The sequence below is a fragment of the Caloenas nicobarica genome, chromosome 7 (assembly GCF_036013445.1).
Source record: "Caloenas nicobarica isolate bCalNic1 chromosome 7, bCalNic1.hap1, whole genome shotgun sequence".
Taxonomy (NCBI): domain Eukaryota; kingdom Metazoa; phylum Chordata; class Aves; order Columbiformes; family Columbidae; genus Caloenas; species Caloenas nicobarica.
The window spans coordinates 30,584,170-30,604,966 of record NC_088251.1 but is presented as its reverse complement, the minus strand read 5'-3'; the positions used below and the strand labels follow the sequence as shown (position 1 = coordinate 30,604,966).

Sequence of the window (20,797 nt, the reverse complement as noted above, 5' to 3'; positions counted from 1 at the left end):
CATACATTTTTGTTTTGTTTTTTCTTTTGCTTTTTACTGACTTTGAAAATTGGGAATATTCAAAATACACTTTTACCCCACTTCATTCTTTCATTATTTACAGGTATATACAAGAAAAATGTAAGAGTTTGTTTTATTTTTTTTGTTGTTTCTTTTAAGTTTTGTATTAAAAAGCTCTGCTGGTTGTTTTACTGTTTATTTTCATCATATGGATGTTCCATGCGAGGGCTCCATTGCTTCTGGAATGACTCCCCCCGGCACAGACTGAAATGACATTGGGATCGGGGTTTTCACGGGACTCTGCCGAAATAGTCCTCCATTTGGCGACCTGTGTTTACACTGTATGGAGGGCATGGTGGCCGAGCTGCTCAGGGGCAGCGGCAGGTTGCTGCCTGAGGCAGCTGTGAGTGTCCTGCTGGCACCATGAGTTGTCTGTTCTGGTAAAAAGGTGGTGACAGAAAGTTGTGTGTTCTGGTATTCGCGTACCGGCTCCAGGGTCTGAGTTGGCTGCATGCCACCAATCTCCAAGGCTGAGATTTCAATGGACGCTGGAGAGATCTGCTTGTGGGCTATGTCTTCATCGATTAAACTGTTCATGCGTCTATGGACCTGTTCCAGGTTCACTTCTTTGTCCTAGTGAAGAAGAAACCAGAACGATCAGTCCAAACACAATCACCAACCCCATCCGGCCCCCTTCCACTTCTTCTGTGTGCCAGGAGTTGCTGTTTATTCATTACATCGCTTCGATTTCACCTGTACCTATGCAAAACCTCAAGGTCTGCCCAATATCTCCAGCTGAGAAACACATGCTGAAGAAAACATCAGCTCAATCTCAGCCTGCGATAACACCGATGTTGTCAATACCATCCTCCTTGGAGGTAAACTGTTGGCTCTGGGTCACCTAACAGGAGCTGGCACCAAGGACGAGCACATTCCACAGACCCTTTGTTCACCCTGCACAAGCCCAGAATAAAAAAAAGAAGCAGGCAAACAAACGAGCTGTGACTCCAAATTCCAGTGAGCAGCTTGCCATCTTGTAACCACAAGACCACTCACCACTGTCTCATCCAGCTGCAGTGCATTTCCTAAGGAACATGTCAGTAAGACACTGCACAGTCTAGCTGACTCCAGGGTAGTTGCTTCATGTGCCAAAATCTACTGCTCAGGTCTTGTGGTGGTGAAGAAGTCTTCTCTTCCCAGCAGGAAGCCCTGGGTGACCAATTTAGCACATACTACAGACCTACTGGAACAGAACTGAGAGAGAGACCTACTCTGGGAGCTGCAGGGAGGGGACCACTCATTTGTGTTTTGAACAGCTTTGTGACCAGCTATAACCTGTCATCTTGACCTGTCATCTGGTAAATATCTGTGGTTAGTGCCTGGGAAAGTAACGCTGGTCTTTAGAAAATGTATCACCATCTGACAATGCATTGGCTAAGGGTCTCAGAATGGACTCCTGAAGAGACTTTCATCACCACTTGCTTAACATGTTTTAGCCTCCAGGAGGAAATACAGCCAAAGAAGTCGTCTTTAAAACCTGAAGCAGCCAAGACCTACAATAGGCCGTTTATCACCTCAGCGCAGCACTCAGGCTGCTCAATTTGGAAAGCAACAAAACTGGCAGGGCAAAGGCAACCACCTGGGATGCTGTATGACTGGATTCTAATAGCTAGCATTGTACTGCCAACAAAAAGCTATTGTACTGTATTATATCATTTCTCTATATTTCATAAAGCATAGCTGCGATCTGCAATTGTAGTTATTAATGCATGTCTAACATACAGCAGACTAACAGCAAAGCATCTATAAAAGCCCAACAATCACAGACCTGGAGAGCTTCCCTGGTCTGACAGAAACCTGTAATTACACTAGGCAGCTAGCAAGATTCCAGCCTAAAAAGCAGGACCACCCAAAACTTTTTATATTCCAGTAATTCCTGATAGCCCACAGACCAACATTTTGGTTAAACCCAACACCAGCAGTCTTACCGATGCTGTGATTCATGCCAAAAACTAGGCTCTTGGAACAGAGAAGTATAAGGTGCTACTGTCACCCACTCCTCATGATCTCTTGCCACTGGTGATCAGGTGGAGCACAGAGAATTACAATATTATTCCAGTGGTATCCACTGCTACACAACATTGCTTTCACCTGTAAATTGACAAGTCAACTCCAAAGCCCTCAATTCCAGTCAATGTCAACTACAGATTTGATTCTAACCTTCTGACTTAACACCACTTCTACATTACTCAAGAACTGTTGGATTTGCTGATCTCTGCATGGATTTGGAAATGAATTAGTGTTACATGACGATGAACCCAAACCTGTGTTCTTAGCTTAGGCTAAATCCACATTGTTTTCAACTGGCATACAATTGTTCAACAATTACTGGTCTGAGCTGCACATTGCACCTCCTTTGCTAATCAGTAGAAAATGAATTCCTACTTCATTTACATCAAAAATCTAACAAAGCTCCCAAGAATCCTGGGAATATCATCTTCCTTACCAGAGAAACAAACTATTTTATTTTAAATACTGCTATTTCAGGTAAATCCTCTAGTCAGATAATTTTGAGTTAGAGAAAATCAATGGACAACAAATAAAAAAATAAATTTTTGTGGCAGAAAGGGACCACACAATACTTGATCAGATAAGCCTTGCAGCTGTGTTAAGTTCTTCTTGCCAACAGCCATACCTGACCTGTCAGGCTCAAGTTAAACAATGCACCAAGCTGGCAAAAACACCAAGGCTCTTTCATAAACTCTGTAGCTAGGTAAATAAAGGATTTGTAGTATAATGGCCAGACGACTACGTGGATTCAATTCATAATTTTATTCTATTTCTGGAATTAAAAATGTGGAGTGGGGGCAAGTGTGAGAACTGTTCTTACACTATTCCCCGTTGGGAGTAAGGGCTTGACCTCCATGGGCAGGTTCCTTTTGCACAGCCATCGGGCTGCATGCTGCTGTGTTTTCCTCAGCTCTGGGCAATGAAATCTTGTTGCAAAGTTCTGCTTATCCACAAACTTCAGCTACTATCACCTATGATGATTTCTGTGTCTAAGGAAGGTAACTCCCAGAAGCCTATTACATAATGGTTCTTCAGGTACCCTGTACTATTTCTTTTCTCAAAAATGCTGCTAGCTTTGATTCAGACTCCTAGGTTGGCATCCTAGTTATCTGGGACCCATATTCTTGGTAAGCCCCTACTACAAAACTACAAAAAAGTAGAGAACTCAGGCTAGAACTGAGCGAATAGTAGAACAGATTTTCCCTAAATAAGAATTTGGAGAAATGTTCATGGCTCATTTGCATTTTTCTGAGCCTTTGCTGGATACTAATGCCTTCTTCAGATCATTTCAAGTGAAAATAGACATCAAGATTGTATTTGTATTTGTATTTTTTGATTGCAAGCACATCCTCAGTGCATTCCATCTTGCTTTGCTACAGGAACAAATATAATGTGACTGGGATAACTAGCCAAGCCAGTGGGGAATGTAGAGATTCAATATTTGCAACATGCAGTCATTAACTATTTGCAGAAGAAAAAACCATTTGTGAGTGAAGTGTGCTCTTTATTTGGAGCATCTGTGCACAAAAGGTCATAAAATTCAAAGGATGAATTAATCCTGGTTATATATTTATCTCAGATCTTTTAAGATGTAAACATGAAGAGACACAGATGGGATGCTCCTAACAGAAATCTCCTGGTCCAGACCAGAGGGATTATTAAGCACCACATGTTTTGGAAAGTTTCCCTCTGCTGGCCTAACAGGGTTGCCGTCTTGTACTGTGCACAGTCCAGCCCTGGGACAGCATTCCTCAGAAAACGGTGAATTTGCAGTTGCTTAAGATTCACAATATAAACTTATGTTTCACTGTGCTAAAGTTTTCATTATCAAGAAAAAGAAAAATGTAATTCCTACACACAGACAACACATTTTATCTACAACAGAACACTTTCTGAAATAAGTAGAGAAGAAAATGCTCGGGATTTTTTTTAAGGGGTAGGGGCGGGGATTTAATTTGCCTAACTCTAAGACCTTTTTCAGCAGTAAGGGCAACTTTCTGGCCTTATTAGCATCAGAGAAAACTTTTTAAAGGCTTCCAAGAGCCCAGAAATTCACATTATTCCTTCTTTTTGTTGTTAAAATAAAATGTTTGTAAAGGTTAAGGAAAACAACTCTGTCTCTGAAGAATAACAAAACCACATTTTTAAAGGTTCTTCCCTTTTTCTGTCTTATTACCTGAAGAGCAGCTAAATAACTAAATGTCAAGCTTTTCATGAAACTACCTTAATGCTGAATGAATGATTTTCCAAATGCTTAACAAAAACCCTTAAGACAAAATTTAGAAACCCTTGAAAATATTAGTTTGCTGTTACATACTAGAAGACTGCCTTGAATCCCAGTATTTCTAGAATTGAAGGTAGGACAGCTTTATTTGACAAGCCAAGCTTTAGAATTTCTAAATACTGAAAACCTCATCTTTCTTTTCCTTTATTGTTTTCCTGGAAAATTCAGTAACAAAGCATATGCTACTGAACAGTAGCAAGGTAAGCGGAAAAAAGTCAAATGGTAATAAAGTCAGAAAAACAAATCTTAAAAGTTATGATGTTTTGCTCCCTTGTCAGCTCATTGTTCTCCTTTATTTTTAGATCTAGAATTCTCATTAAATATGGGCTATTTGTTATAATTTCTAAGCACTTAGACTGCGTTTTTTTTCATTTCATGAGGCTTTGCCAGCTTAACTCTGACATGGTAACGTAGCATTGCAAAAGATTTTCAAGCTTTTGGATGCTGTAACTTTTCTCTATTTTTGCATTTATCTATGAGAAAATTAATGAATTAAAATTAACAAAGTATTATAAATTAAGAAATTGAAGTTTGGAGCCCAGGGATGGCAGCTGAATGGAAAAACCAGGAGCCATAGTGGAGCTTGCTCTGCTGGATTTCTAGCACAGAGACTTGGGGGTAACCAAAGGGGAGCCCCTCAGGGGAAGCCTCACTGCTTCTCCTCACAAAGGTTTTTTGTTTCAGCTCCACTTAGCTCCAGTTAGGCCTCCCCAAGAGCTGAATGAATAAGCTCCAAACGTAATACTTCAGTGTTTGTGACAGACACATTAGCAAAGGTTTTTTCTCTTTCTTTTTTTCTACTTAACATGCAAAACTTAGTTAATATTATAAACATGTCATATCTCCGATGCTTCATGCCCATTCAACTTCACTTTTCATATACAGCTACATTGGATAAATGTATACGCTTATGTTGCCAGAAGGAGATCTAGTATTTTTCCATTGCTACCTTCATAATTCTATTTTCAATATTAATGTTGTACTCCAAATACATCAGTTGAGGAAGTTAATCAGTGAAGGGAAGAAAAAATATCACGTGTAATAAAAATGAATTATAAACACAGGCTTATCCTCCTCAAGCTTAAGGAAAACAGCTAACCAAACACTGCTGCTGGTCAGGAAATTATCTTATTCATAAATACCAATTTAAATGTAATTCTTCCCCAAGGAGTTTGAGTTCTAGAAGAGTGAATGAAGGGCATGTTTCTGATACGTCCCACGCACTTGATCATGAGTGACAGGCTCAATGGCCTATGACTGACAGGAGAAGCACACCGTGGCAACCGTTGGCATGGACTCAAAGGATTCTCACCAGAATTATTTGGGAACAAATAACCCTGCAGGGTTGCACCTGCAAGAAACCACGATTCCCTTTTAGGACTAACCAAGTTTGGCCTTATCATGTGGAGACAAATTATGGCAAAATATAAATGCAGATAGGATGATTTACAGAGTAATCAATATTTTTTTCTAGCATATTTTCCATGACTTTTGACAGTGGGCTCTAATAAAAGCATGTGGGCAGCCAGACTGAAAGAACATTAGCCTTCTTGGGAGGTTTGGAGTCAGTTAATATTATCAAATTTGAGAAACATCTCACTGAGTGTTGGAAAGATATTGCCTACATCACAATAAATACAATTAATTCAAAGGTAACACTGTTAGCTGCCAGGCATGAAACAACTGAGATTTTCCAAAAGGAAGATTTTTTGAGAAAAATATTTTTACTGAAGACACTAACGTGGCCTCTTGTTCTTACTCATGATTTCTTTGATCTTATCACAAAGTTCAAGAGAAGCCACTCAACAAAATAAAACCATTGCAAGCTGATGAAGCAGTTTCAGTAAGGCCAAAGAGAGAGAACAAATGCCCCAAAAGGGCATCATCTGCAGAGATTTGGTGCTAATCTGTGCCAAAATGGTGATAAGTTGCATCTGTATCCCACACATGCAAATTAAACCACAATAGACCAGAGGAGAAGAAAGAGACTGATGGTTCTGACCCTAAATATCAACCACTAAAAATTCTGAAATGTAGGCCATATGGGCAGACAGGCACATACTTCGAGGGACTGTCGTGAATGTGTCGATACCTACTGGTCAGATGCTGAAACAGTGCTAAGCGTTAAAAGCCTGTTAAAGTAGTTCTTAATAAGCCTCAGAAGACATGCAGAAAACAATGCCTGAGTATCTTTTAAAGTAATATAGATGTAATCATCAATCATGGCAGATTTCTGTTTTGTTTGTTTGTTGTTTCTGTCTTGGGTGACAATATGAAGGATTATCTTTCAGTGAGAGAATGAAACTATACTACATTTTCATTCTGTGAAATAACTGTTTAAAAAAATAAGGCAATTTTGTGATTAGGATGAAGGTTAAAAATTTGAGTCAAGCCGCTGCCTCAGAAAATTTCCTTTTCTGACCTTGACCGGGTCACATACCAGTCCCTCTACCATCCGTATAAAACACCTCTTAACCCACACATATATGTTAAAAAATACAAGTATCAGCTGTCATGAGACATAGACCAATGGAAGGCACACGTGTACCAGCTAAGCAGAAAGGAAGTGTCAGAGGCACTTCCATGCACAGACAGACATACTCCAGAACTGAAAAACAGCAGAGAAATAAAACTGAAACTGCAAGGTTTCCATGCTCAGGTACCCACAGGCTATTCCCTTCTTAGCTCACCCACAGCTCCCAGCTCCTGTCTCTGGGATTTCAGACATCATGGATTCAAACATTTAGCTTGTTAAGGAGAAATGAAGAAGCAGCAGCTCTGCATATGTACATTTGTTTAAGATTATTTTGAAATTCTGTCTTCACCCAGAGTCATTATCATTACTTTCAGCTGCAGCTCCTGCATATGTAAAGCTGTAATTTTAATTTATTCCAGGAGGCTCTGACAGAGTGGCAAAACCAGACATAATTAGCTTGCTTGAGAAGAAAAAGCAGTGGTGATGTATGTAATAGATATGCTGCAAAACAATGACAGCACAGTATGGTGTTATATTAATACAAATAACCTGTTTTTAATAAGACTCAGTTTGCCACACTCATTATTCTTGAGATTCCACAGTCGACAATGCAGCGAAATGCAGACAGACGTGTAAACAGATGCAGCAATGATGTATGTTTGCTGTCATTAATTTAACACGGGCAACTGACCTAGTCAAATGGCACTTAATGTTACATAAAATTTGCTGAGTGGTTTCTGAGTGTACTCTGCTAGATGCCGGTGTGGCTGTAACAGTATCTTATTAGAAATAAGTACAGATGTACCTCAAGAGTCTACTTGAAAAACTACTTTTATAAATAGGCTCAAATCTGCAAACAAGCTTCTGCTGTTATAAGTGGAAACTATACCATGTATTTTAAATTAGCAATTAACTAATCTATCATCTATAAAAAAGCTGTTAGAAGAATGCATTGAGACTGACATTGGTTGGGGTCCAGTAGAATGTTATCCAATTGAAAGGATAAAAGAAATTAGTTTTGCAATATATTAATGTGTAGTCATCTTAAAAGAAACAAAACTTCATAAAAAATATGTACAAGAGGCCACCTTATTCACTAGGAGGTGCTCTCCTTCACCAGAGAGCAGAAATTCTTTTGTGAAGAGACAGTAAGATTCTTTTCCTTCTAAGTAAACCTGGAAAAAAAAAAGTGAGAAATAACAGAACACTGCAAAGACAATGTTACTGTGATAGAAAATTCTTACAAATACATTGCCAAAGTTTATTCCCACCTACCTACAGCCAGAAAACACCTGTAATTGGTGAAAGGAATGAAGCATTACCAAAAACCCAGAGACCAATGTAGTCTTGCTACAGTAACTTGCTACAGAATTACTATAAGTAGCAAGGGTTTAATGAAACAGCCTGTGTCTCCCCACACTCATGTTTCCCTTTTATTCAAGTTGGCTTTATCTAACCTGAAGTCACATCTAGTCAGGGATCTAGTTCTGTGGCTGTGACTGTCTCACAGCCTGTGCCTGTGAGCCTTCCCCAGAAACGCAGCGGACAATAAGCTCTCCGCCAGGCCGCTGAAGCTGATGATGCACACCAACTTCAACCAGCTCAACTTCTGTCTTTGTTCTACTTTCTGTCTCCAACTGCATCAGCACGCCATGGCACTGTGTGAATAAATATGCAGATGATGTACCAATGGGACATGCATTGCACATTTGGTGACAGCAGGTAGCCCCACAGTCTCTTGCAGTGATCTGCTCCCACATTCACCACAATTAACTAAGTGCAATCGCAAAGAAACACTGGCTCTTCCTCACAATCAACAGCAGATTCAAACCTGCAAGGTAAGAGGCTGTGATAGCATCCTCATTTGTTACTCAACACAAAAGGGGAAAACCTCAGCCTCATGCTGAGGTATTCAAGCTTTAAAAACCTTACCAACCTTGGTTCACAAGCACTAGAAGCTGGTAACTCAACTACAAAGAAAATTAATGACTAGTGCACATTTTACACGGTTCCACAATTTTCATGAAATTAAAAATAAACATTTTTCAACACAAGCAGCAAAATGCAGTACTGAATGAGTGCGGGTTGATGAGCATGCCAATGTCACTGCAAAGGAACTCTTTTAGGAGAAAGGAAAACTCGCACATGGGGAAACCTTGACTGTGCATACACTGCATACATTGTATTTACAGGCATTTCCACAAGGGTGAGGTTCAAGGGGACTTCCACGGAGAGGTAAAGATGAGGAGAAAACTAGCAAGGATTCATCTGTGCAGGCATTTTCAACAACAAACCAGTTATCTGTATGTTTATTATAAATTCTCACCATGCTTCTGAGGCCCAGCCTCACATCATTGGCCATCTCCACATAGAAAGGGAAAGGAAGATATGGGAAGAAAAAAAAAGGATCAAGATAGTGAGGCTAATAATATAATTATTATTTCATTCTTTTTAGCAAACCATATACTCATTACTTCTTATACTTCTGGTTTGAAATAGCAAATTCTAGCCACTGCAAACAAAGAGGATGGCTCTGAAGAGGGTGGTGTATTTTAGAATTCAACTACATCTAAAATGACTCTGAGGTGACAGATTGTTCTTTTATGAAGTAAGGATTAGATTTGCAAAAGTTCTGTTTCAAAACTCACTAAAAATCAATGGTTTCTTTACATTGTGTTACACAGTTTTAAAATCCTAATTTATTGTCTAGTCCATAAGGGATGTAATTTTTCACTGCGCTGAGCCCAGAGCAAAGCAACACTACCCTCAAACAGTCTGATTTACTCTACTGGAGCATCAGACATAACAGATCGCTCTATCATCATCATCCTTCACCATTTCAGACTAGTGAAGTCGAAATCTCAAAAGTTCCCATTTTTTTTCCTATTATGCCAAGAGTAGAAGAAAGAGTTGGCACAGGAGGCACTTCTACAACCTGTTTGATGCCCAGCAACAGTCACCTCGCAAAGCCCCTCCTTTCCACTGCAGCTATGAGAAAGCTTTTGAAAACTCTTACTCTTGACTATCAGTCACAAATATTTTAATTAAAAACTGAATTTTGAAAAGGTTTCTGCAGCCCCATTCAGGGCTTTATTTGGAAACTGCCCAAGCTCCTATCTCAATATAAGAGAAGATATGGCCAACCAAATCATTAACATAGCTCAGCATAATAAAAATCTGACCACCAATTTCCCAAAAGAGAATTCTTGGATACTGAATACTTCTGAAGAAATAGTACTTGTTATGTTGAGTAAAAGATGGCTCTGAACTTGCGGAGAATCATAACGAAACCATCAAGTTTGTGTTTTGGTTTGGTTTTCTTTAGCAGTATTTTCCACAATATTAATACCTTTGATTCTTTAATATTCTGGTAATATTGAGCACAGGTTATTTCGGGTATTATAAAGCGATTTAAATTCAATGGATAAATAGATTCATAAATTGCTTTTCAATATTAATGTAAGGAAACCTCAATCTTCAGCAAATCACTTCAATGAACATGTAACTTCCAGTTTTTGCTTTATACGTTGTTGGTTTCAAAGCAACTCAGTTTTGATCCTACACCACTAAAATTAGTGAAGTGTTTTAGTGATCTAGGTGAGATCAGGATCAAACTTTTATCTAATTTTAAGTACATGTTTAAATGCTTAGTTTCATTAAGGCCTAAGATACTTTATAAACCACAAAAATGTAAAAAAAAATTAAGAAAACAGTCACATTTTATGGTTTTTTATTTTAACTTCTACTGATTTCATTATCACTGAACATTCAACACCCCCTTAAAAAGTCAACTTTAAAATACCACTGTAGGCTGAGATAAAATTTACAAACATTAGCTCCGTAAACATTGTGTGAAGAATCTAAAAGAATCCAACACATTAAGGCTCCAATTCAGTAAAATACATGAGCTCATGCCAAGCAAATGAGTAGCCACAGAAGTTCTCTGCGATAGGGCTTGTAATGCAATTTAAGCAAGTACTCAAATTCATCACCAAACTGGAACTTTAAACAGGTTGTTTCTTTCCTACTTCCTTGCATAGCAACATTAATTTTTTAAGCTTATTCCTATATTTTCCCGTTCCCCTAAGGTTCATGCTGAGTAAATCCAGATTATATCCCTAAGAATCCCATTACCAGGGTTTTCTTATATGACTGAAAGAAAAATTAAACCAAACACAAAAATCCCTTCCTTGCAGACAGGGAAATACACTGGAACCAAACTTGAATGCTTCAATACTGCTTTGGGTAGCATAAGCCTGGGTCTGGTGTCATTAATCACGGGGTTGACGTGTCACTTTTAAATGCATTGCAGCCTTGACCTAAATCTATGGTGATCGATAGCAAGAGCTGACTGATTTCATTGAACTCTGGATAAACACGCTGTCTGTGACCAGATATCAGACAATATCTGCTTCACTGTTAAGGACCCTCTAAGGAGAAGATCTTGTTTCTTCCCACATGTAAGAAGCCAATACTGAGATAGTTAAGATGCCCTTCCAACTATTATCAGTTTCTGTAAAAGGCAATTTATATATTATATCTCCCTTTTCCTTTTTTTTTTTTTTCTTTTTCCTTTTCTTTTAAATGATTCTTCCATCTTATACTTCTTCATCAAACAACATTACATTTTGCATTCTGGGATGTCTGATTCCTAACACCACTTTTCTGATTTAAAAATGCTAGTTAAATGAAGTTTCTCAGCTCATTACATGCAAAGCTAGTTTGAAACTGGATTTCTAGATGGCATTAAAATGCATTATTTTGCCAGTTTTTGCATTATTTATTTTCCCGAAAAAAACTTTATTTATTCTTAGAAAAGTAGAATACAATACAGTGGTACAAACAAATAATCATTTATACGCAACTGAGCAAAAAATGTACAAAGATTTCAGACATGTCATAAAAATACAGAAAAAAATAATTTAAAATAAAAAGAAGATAAAATATAGAGCACATGCAATGAAGAGAAAATAAAATATCAGTTTGATGATCTCATGTTTCCTTTCACTCTCAAAAGGAACCATCCCTGGAGAAATAAAATTGTCAGATAAAAAGATAACACCACAAAGGAGACAAGGTAAATGAAGTGACAAAGAAAAAGACAAGGAAAGTGAAAATAATGGTGAAAGCATAAGACTTTAATAATCAAAAATAACACTGCAGACGCCATGCTGAAATTACGGAAGCCTCAATTGCCATGGGATAATATCTGGTTGGAGAACTGAAGTGAGATGAATACGGTGCAAACCACAATTCTCAGCAGTGATGAATTTTGACCCATTGGACTCATAGCTGCTAGCTCATATTTCCACTCCTAAGGTATGCTGGGTTTCATAATCTTCTAATTCCAGTGTCCTAGTGGGTAACTTTCATGTCTGCTAAAGCTGGAAAAATGGATTTTTGAGGTAGGCTGGAATTTGCATATCTTCAAACATGGAAACAGGGCAACTTAAGGCAGATCATACAAGGCTGCCCTGGCCAGAGATACAGGTTTTATTTCCTTCATCCTGCATACTACTGATATATTTGTGATATTTTTTAGAGTAATTTTGCTGCCTCTCACTATCCTATAGAGCTAGAAAGTATTGCAGAGTCTAGACTTTCTGAGATTTAATAACATTTAAAACATTATGAAGCTGGGAGTAGCCGGAAAGTGGAATGATAAGATGCTGTTACTAGAACACAAGTTTGTTCCCACTCTGGACAGTACCTGAATTGCTACCCACTTTCGATAATTTAAAAATAAAAAGTGAGAACAGAAAAGTGAAAAGAGTCTATTGAATAAAATGATTTTGCAGAAGCATTAGAAAGTTAAAAATAACAAACTAAGCTGTGAAGACTGTGGTTGTTAATGAATTATAAATTTGACAAAAGTTACAAGGCAATGACTAGTAAGCAACTCAGGAGGTGGAAAATTATGCTATTCCTGAACCAGTAAAAAACCAAAATCTTCATGCACTACAAACACACTGGGTACTGTTTCTGAAACACTCATATTGCTAGGAGTAGCACAGCTGGTTTGGAGAAAATACATTTCTGATTTATAATATATATTATCTGAGCTAAGAATCAAACTTCTTGAGATCATTCTGACATTGTCTTTCAAGAGCTATATTAGCAATAAGTGAATCAATATCACCTCTTCTGGGAGATGCAACAAGTACCAGCTCCCAGCAAAAAAAAAATGTTCCTGTAAAAGTGATTAATCTTCTTTGATGTGGGGTTGCCTGTTAATTTGGTTTTTAGTGAGTACATCTTGTGCACAGTGAAAAACATGGGAATACAACTTCCTTTCCATGAATAAGATGATATTTTATCTTGGCTTCTAAGTTTTCATTGTTTTGGAGACTACTATGTGGATGAACTAGGAGTGCTTTCTTAATAGTTCTGAAGAGAACTCAGAAATAATAATCTTCAAGGGGAATAGTACATCAGAGTACGACATAGCCGATAAAGCACGGAAGATGCTGGGGAGCCCATTAAAGTAAGCGGCTAGACTTGATCACAATGACAATGAAGATCTGAAAACTGTCTTTCAGTGTGTCAAATGGAATAAAAGATACCAACAACCTGATGAAGTGGTGAAGCACTTGGCAGTTAAATGATCCAAATTATATTATGGCTTACTGCTATCATGAAATAAATGCATAGGGCTCATACCAAAAGATATAGAAATCCAGAGGTAATTATTGAAAGCCTGACATTTTTACGGTAACCAGATTTCAATACATTCATCTGATTGCTCAGTCATTCAAAAGGGACATAGAGTGACTGAACAGAGATTCCAGAATAAATAATAATTTTCATTTTTTTAAATTTACAATTCCCCAAAGTTATGAAGCTTATCAAAGTCAAAATATTAGATATCAGAATTGTAGACTGTGTAGCAGCTGTGTAAATTCAAGATGTAAGTTAAATTTCACTGTGAGTATAGGATGGCTGGGTATTAACGACAATTAAGAGAGGATGATTATAAATTCTAGAAAATCTGATCTGAAGGAGATGACCCAATGTAAATTTTCCTGAATTCAAAAATAATAAGGGCATTTAGACATTACTAGATATCTTTCCAACTTTAAAAGATTACAAACTTGAGCCATAATAGAAGAATACAGCATAGTATTGCAGCTATACATTTTTCCTGATATTGGAGCTAATCTTTCTTTTGTTAATCTGATTTGATAAGGATTAAATGAATTAAAAGGAATAACACTAAGATTTTTACAACAGAAGTCATTAGAAACATTTTTTTACAAATCTGGTTCAAATAGCATAAAAGCATCTTGTATCAACATGCTGAAAATCAACCCAGCCTTCACTCTTCTAGCAAGAAATTTCACTATTCCTTACATGATGGAATTCTGAACCAATGGCAACTGTGTTTTTGGAAAAATAAACTAATCCAATCTTTTCTGGAGATTTATCTTAATGAACTAACTTAATGGGTCAAAACAATACAATTTTTTTAATTGTGTGTGGTAGATTTTCTTCATATGTGAACAATGTAAAAAATATTCCAATTGGAAGTAGTCTCCATCTGATAACTCTTCCTATAAGGTCTCTACAAATGTAGATCAGATTAACATCAAAGTCCAAGTTATGCTGTCAGGTTTCAGAAGTGGCTTCCTGTTCCTCCCAGTTACGTAGTTAACACCACATCTCTCATACTCATTGTAATTAAGAGTTGTGATTTATACAATGCGGACACACAAGTCCTTGAACACCTCAATGTACTGGCTCAGGCTAACCTCCAAAAAAGCCAAAAGAATATGAAATGGAAGAGGAAAACACAAGAAACTGGCCAATACCAACACCTTAATGTCAGCTGAAAATATTTCTCCAATGCTACTGAAGGCTGTACACATTCTTCCAGCCACAGACTTCACAGACCCTTGCTATACAAAATGAAAAGTCTCTCAAACAATCCTTCCTCTCTCTCTCCGGCAAGCTGCATGGTCACTCAACCCTGTCATAAATCTGCTTGAGCAGTCACGCATCCACCTTCTCAACATCTCTTTGTTTTTTGAGCTGGCAGTTGTTGGCATGCTACAGACTACCGAGCAGGTCACATGAAAGAGAGAATGTTACATGAGGGCTCTGCAAGTTATAACAACTCCTCATTCAATCTTGAATCCACTGGAATTTTCTTCAATGGATTTAAAAAGCTCCTAACAGAATAAGGGTCACTGAAGCCAAACACTTCCTCCTTGTCCTTCACCTCACGAAGTGACTTCTGCACGAGGTGACCACCAAATTCTAATCTTAGGCTGCAAGAAAATCAGTCCCTTTTGTAATCCTCCACAAGCTCTGCGCTTCACAGAAGAAAATGCTTGGAAGACAATCCGGTGCCCACAGTTTTTAGGTGACACCACAACACTTGTGTTTGGCCAAAGCCTTCCCTAAAAGCAAAATCAGTAGCATAACTGAAGTTTGCAGCTGTTACGGAACTAACAACTTGGCTGGAGTCTCAGATGCAGCTGAGAGGCAGATTTTAATGTTCTGCATATACTATGCATACCATAGCTCTATTATTATGGCTATTGCTGTAGAAGAGCTGGATAATACCCAGTGACAGAAATGAGACATCCCAAATACATACCTCCAGCAGATCAAATCCTCTTTTTGCTTTTGGCCCCCTAAGCAATACCCAGCCACTGTTCCTGACCCAAGCAGAGGGATCCTCAGGACTCAATGCTCCCGTCATCTCTGGATCCTGTCCTTCCAAAGTTTTGAAACCTGGTTCTCCTAAATACATTGAAAATCTTAAACCAATCTGTACCATCTCTTCTGAAACTTGGTTTCACATCTTAATTACAGTAGCCATTAGCAATTCCGCTGCCATCCCTTCTCACTAGTAGTAGGTAAATAAAATATCTCTGCCCCACTAATCTACCGAGAACTATCTGCTACAGTGGTTTGCTGACTTATCTGAGCGGCTGTTGTGGTCACCGTGACTGGTTCTCCCTGCTCACAGCCCCCAGGCCACCATCTTGCAGGTGGGCAGCCATTACCCATGGCCCAGCTGGTCACGTACCCACTTCCAGCTGCCTACGTACCCACTTCCAGCTGCCTGGGTCCATCAGAACCATGTGTCGTGTCCTCGTGGAGCCCTGCCCGGGGAGAGGGGCTGCAGCCAGCATGGGGCCTGGCCTCCCGGCTGGGGACACTGCCCTTGGCTGCTGGGCCAGCTCTGGTGTGCGCTGGGAGCTCAGGTGATGGTTCACATATCACACGACCCTTCAGCAGAGGGTCTGGCCAGAAATAAAGCTCGGATGATAACAACAATGCGGCCATGTCACGGTTAAGCAGAGAGTCCCTGAAGACCCTGCCTGTCCCTGGCACTGGGCACAGTCACCCTTCCCTCCGGCTGCTCTGACCTGGTCCAGCAGTGCTTCTAGCTGCCTGCCTGTCAATGCACCCACCTGTCTTTTTCAGGGACCTCTCAATATGTTCCATCCTGCCTGCCCCACATGCCCTCCCTGTGCTTTCTTCCTGGTGGGTGCAGCCTGTGAGCCCTTGTCCCTGGGCCCTCTCCTCAGGAACAAGCACTTTCTCTTCCAACCTTAACACCTACTTGTGCCAGGGCTCCCACAGTCTCTGGTCCCTCTCTCTCAGCAGCACTCACAACACTGACCTTTTCTGAGCCCATTTGTGTGTGCTGTGCCCAAATTTAATTTGCCTCGCTTAACCCGGACTGGCTGCCGACCCAGTTCCACACGCAGGTGATCTTCCCAAGTATGGCTACACCATACAGGTAACTTTAGTATACTTTAAAAAATGGAACTTTAAAATTATTCTATTGTTTGTCACAAAAACTGCAAAAGATGATGTACAGAGCAACCATAACCAAGAATGCACTGGAGGGAAAGGGGAGGAGGATGAGAGGGGGAGAAAAAATATGGTAGGGGCAGGCAGATATCTGTAATAATCCTTTTTACAGATATAAAAAGAGAAAAGAAGGGGATGGGCAAAAAGAAAACATTTAAACTCAGGATGACATAATTTTTCAGAGATGGAATCTGAGTATTTAAAACTCCTTGCAATAAGAAAGTAAATGATTTCACCATACCTATATGAAACTCTGCTTTTGGAGCATATTCTCATCTCACTCTACAAAGATACACAAAGGTGAGTCCCTGAGCGTAAAGAGTGGAATGCATTGCAGAGTATGGCAAGAAAAACACTTGTGCACGTGCAGCATGAGAACGCTTTGGACAACGTCTCTGCCCCTTTCCCAGCCAGGATGTCACAGCGGGCTGTGACCTGTCTGCTGCCAGGGTTCAGGCCTTAGCAATGCTAACACGGAGTGGGGCCTTTGGGGTTACGTCACAGCAGGAGTGACTTCTAAAAGGCAGCAGGGCAAAATACTACAGTATTTAAGCAAAGAGCAATTAAATATGCACTTCTGTTCGTATGAAAGATTCTTTATAAGCAAGAGTACCTACTCGTGCTCTCCCTGTTTCTGCTTTTGGAGTGTGGCATTGTGCAAAGTGCAGACGTGCTTCCTTTTAGCAAAATTTCCCTTTTGCTACTGTACGTTGTAGTGTCGCAGGCAAGTGACTTTGCAGCTTTGTCCCACAAACATGGTTCAGATGTTTATCACCAAGCGCTTGATGGATGAATTCAAATGGGAGAAGCAGGAGCTCAGAAGAGTGGAATCTTACTGATAAATATTTCACAACATTACAAACTGCAACATATATCTTCAGATCCCATTTGCCAGAATTGCTTACAGGTGATAGGTATGTCAATTAGTGTAGTACTCCTGGCAACCTGAGAAACGTAGATTGGAATTGATGGGCTATGTACTATTTTCCAGCTGTAGTGCAGCTCGCTGCTATTATTTGCTTGTAACAAACATCTGTTCCAAGATGAAAGCACCCACAAATGCCTCAGTGTCTCCAAAATTACAAGAGGTTAGTTTGTTAAACATTTAAACTAGGTAAGCAAATACAGGCTTCATGCAAGACAGATCTGAATATTATTCTATCATAGCATTGCTAACTATTACTCACTGCTGTGCACAAAACTTCAAAACCAAGAAATTCTCAGATATATTTTCCTAGGTAAAATATGTCATATCGAGGTCAGTTTACTCAGGGGTCCTACTTTCAGAAGTAAAACTGATTCAAAAGAAAGGAATCATTTAAACAGTGTCATGGCAAAATGGCTTATTCAATTAATAACTAGCTGGTTTATTTTTAATTACTCATGTACCTCTTCAAACTCAGCCTATGTCAACCACAAAGGAAAACAGCTACCAGCTACTGGCAGCTGCACAGCCTGTGCAAGATGGACATGGTTCTCACAGCTGATGGATGGCGTCTCAGATCAGAGAAAAAATTACCACAGATGGCACAACTGTGTGTCCATGACTGGCCTCCCTGTCAGTCACAGCGGGGAGGCTGAGGGCATGTTTCTGAACTACTCTCTTACCCCTAAAGATGGTCTCTCCAGGTCAGGGTTGAGGCACATTGGTGGGACAATGTGGGGAAGTTTGCACTGCTGCTGCCCATGCTGTACCTGCTCTATAAATAAATAGAAGACTTTAGTCTCCAGGGCTGTCAGTTTGGCACCTTCCATGTGCACAAAAGACATGTTTTGTTTTCTTTATTTGTTTAGAAAGAACCACCCAAAAAGTTATATGCAAAGCTTAGTATGGCGAATCAAAATAAATCAAATGTACTGTATGAGAGCACCTAAAATACCACAACTTCCACTCGCTCTCCCTTTCTTTTGTGTTTTCTACTTTTAATTGTGATAAGAATAAAAGTTATGGACCTCTTTCGGTGTTTCTTGATGACAACGGTTGCTGTTCCACCACAACTCCAATGCTGCCACCAAGCACGCAAGAAGAAGGCCTATTGCTAAAATGCAGAAAACGCCTGCAAAACTGTGAAGCTTGAGTGCCTTCCCATCTGTCTGTGCATTTGTATGGCTATTCAGGTCGCAACGTCCCATCCGTGGCCACCATTTCTGTTTAAGAACATCCAAATCTCCGCTTTCTTGCAACTCTAAGATCCTGCAAATTTCAAAAGACAAGTATTATTTTAAAGGATACTTTTTCACAGGTTTTTTGGTCTTTTCTGTATGTTGCATAACTCTTCGATTTACCACCCCACAATTCAAAACTCCATCCCACTACCACTATGCAGTATTTTTCATCTGAAATGCCGTTATACCAGGATTTCTTTCTACTCACAGCAGCAGGAAAGCTCCACTTGGTAACTTTAGAAAAAGAAGAGACTGTCAAAAATTCCACTGCAATGCAAGAAGCATTTCCAAGGGGAATCACTATATTTGTTAGTCATGGCTGATCTGGCTACATTCGGCTGCAACAGCCGATCCCACTAGCAAAATGATCAACACACTCCACTGCTCTCCCACAATAATTTCAAAATCATGTGAGACTAAACATGCTACTATTTGTGCACCACTTAATACAAATCTGTTTCAGCAATGACCAACTCATTTACTTCAGCAAATGCAGTTTATTCAAAAGGATTTTACTTCAATGTTGTTACTTCATACCTGAATTATTATGTTAGCATTTGCTAATTAATCATTGTTTTGCCTCTTGTGAAGTGTCCTTTCTCTCCATGAATGATTCATTTTGGATTTGGTTTGATAACTGTTTTAGCTGTTTATTAACAATCTTTTCTCTTGAGGCAGCTTTGTCTCTGGTTTTACAGCTGGAGTGTTACCCTTTTTTATAAAGAAAGAGCAAGATGAGGAAATCTTGCTTCAGCTCCTTGCCTGGAGCGGAGCACCCGCTCACCTTCTGCTAAGGCCACACATGCCTGCACAACCGCATCTCTTCATTTCAGTGTATGCATTCACATGAAAAAGATATTCCTAGCGGATAGCTCAGAGACCACTAAATGGCAAAGTCTTATAGTCTCATAGTCTTGGCAATCCCATGCAATACTCAGCAGTTCTTGTTTTCCTGTACCATGGTGAGGCTGTGACACGTCTCTCCACCCTAAAGGATAAACCAGGGGATTATTACTTGCTTACTGTAGGGAGCAAAACATTGCTTCATAGCCTGCAAAATGCAGCATGAATCAAAGATCTCTCTTCAGTCTCTCTCCCAGCTCATACAAATCTCTGAGGACATCACTCCCTTTTCTGTCAGAGGCAGTGCTGCCTGGACAAGTGAGGCCACACACCCTCTCCAGACCCCTCCTCCCTAAGCAGACGCAAAGGGAGCAGAAGTAGCAGCTTTGTTGAGGCCTGAATTCCTAACCTCTTTGCTGTCACTTATTCACTGTAATTTATTCAGTAATTGCCAAAGTAACATGAACCACAACTGGGATGCCTTGCAGGTTGTAGAGAGGAACCCTATGAAATGAGCTTTGTTTCAGTTTACCTCTGGGAGAAAAGATCTCTGTAGGGGCTTCCATGCTGGAGTGCTATCCCGTATCCTTTGCTGCTGATGCTGTTTCCAATGACTGTCACAGAGCAATCATCATCTGTCAGCGCAGCATATTCCACCACCGTCACATCCCACAGGAAAGCATAGTTTCCTTTCTTTGCCTGTAAATACAGCATGAACACAACACAATCTAAACTATATTTCTAGGTAGGACCAAGCCCAAGCAAACCAACCAACCCTGAGCTTGTCATTAATCTCTGGCGGTATTTCATCAGATCCCAGTTTATCTGCAGACCTCCAACATCTTAGTACATTTTTAACACTTTTCCCTCCCAGCAGTACCTCATCTACTTCAAACCTTAAATATCTTCCAATTTTAATAGGAATACGTAGGATAATATAGCCAACTGTAAGTGTAGGCAAGGTTTACATAACAGATAACTAATTACGAATGAAAGCTATTGCCTTAGCTGACGAAATTTGATGTATGCTTTGTAGGAGATGTGGATTAACAGGAGTGGGACCAGTTCCATACATCCATGTAACTAGACAGGTACAGTATGAGTACTACGTGGTGCTTCCTTGTCATTGC

At 39.6% G+C, this 20,797-nt stretch overlaps 1 protein-coding gene across 1 annotated transcript in view; it reads right to left on the bottom strand.

Moving 5' to 3' along the window:
- Positions 1-204: 204 nt before the first annotated feature.
- GRID1 (glutamate ionotropic receptor delta type subunit 1) overlaps positions 205-20,797 on the bottom strand; it is a 516,801-nt gene continuing 496,208 nt past the window's right edge. Inside the window, exons 14-16 of the mRNA XM_065639013.1 lie at positions 20,200-20,366; positions 18,612-18,852; positions 205-633 (exon numbers count right to left, since the gene is read on the bottom strand). Coding sequence (XP_065495085.1) covers positions 205-633; positions 18,612-18,852; positions 20,200-20,366 — 837 coding nt within the window. The remainder of the gene's footprint in view (positions 634-18,611; positions 18,853-20,199; positions 20,367-20,797) is intronic.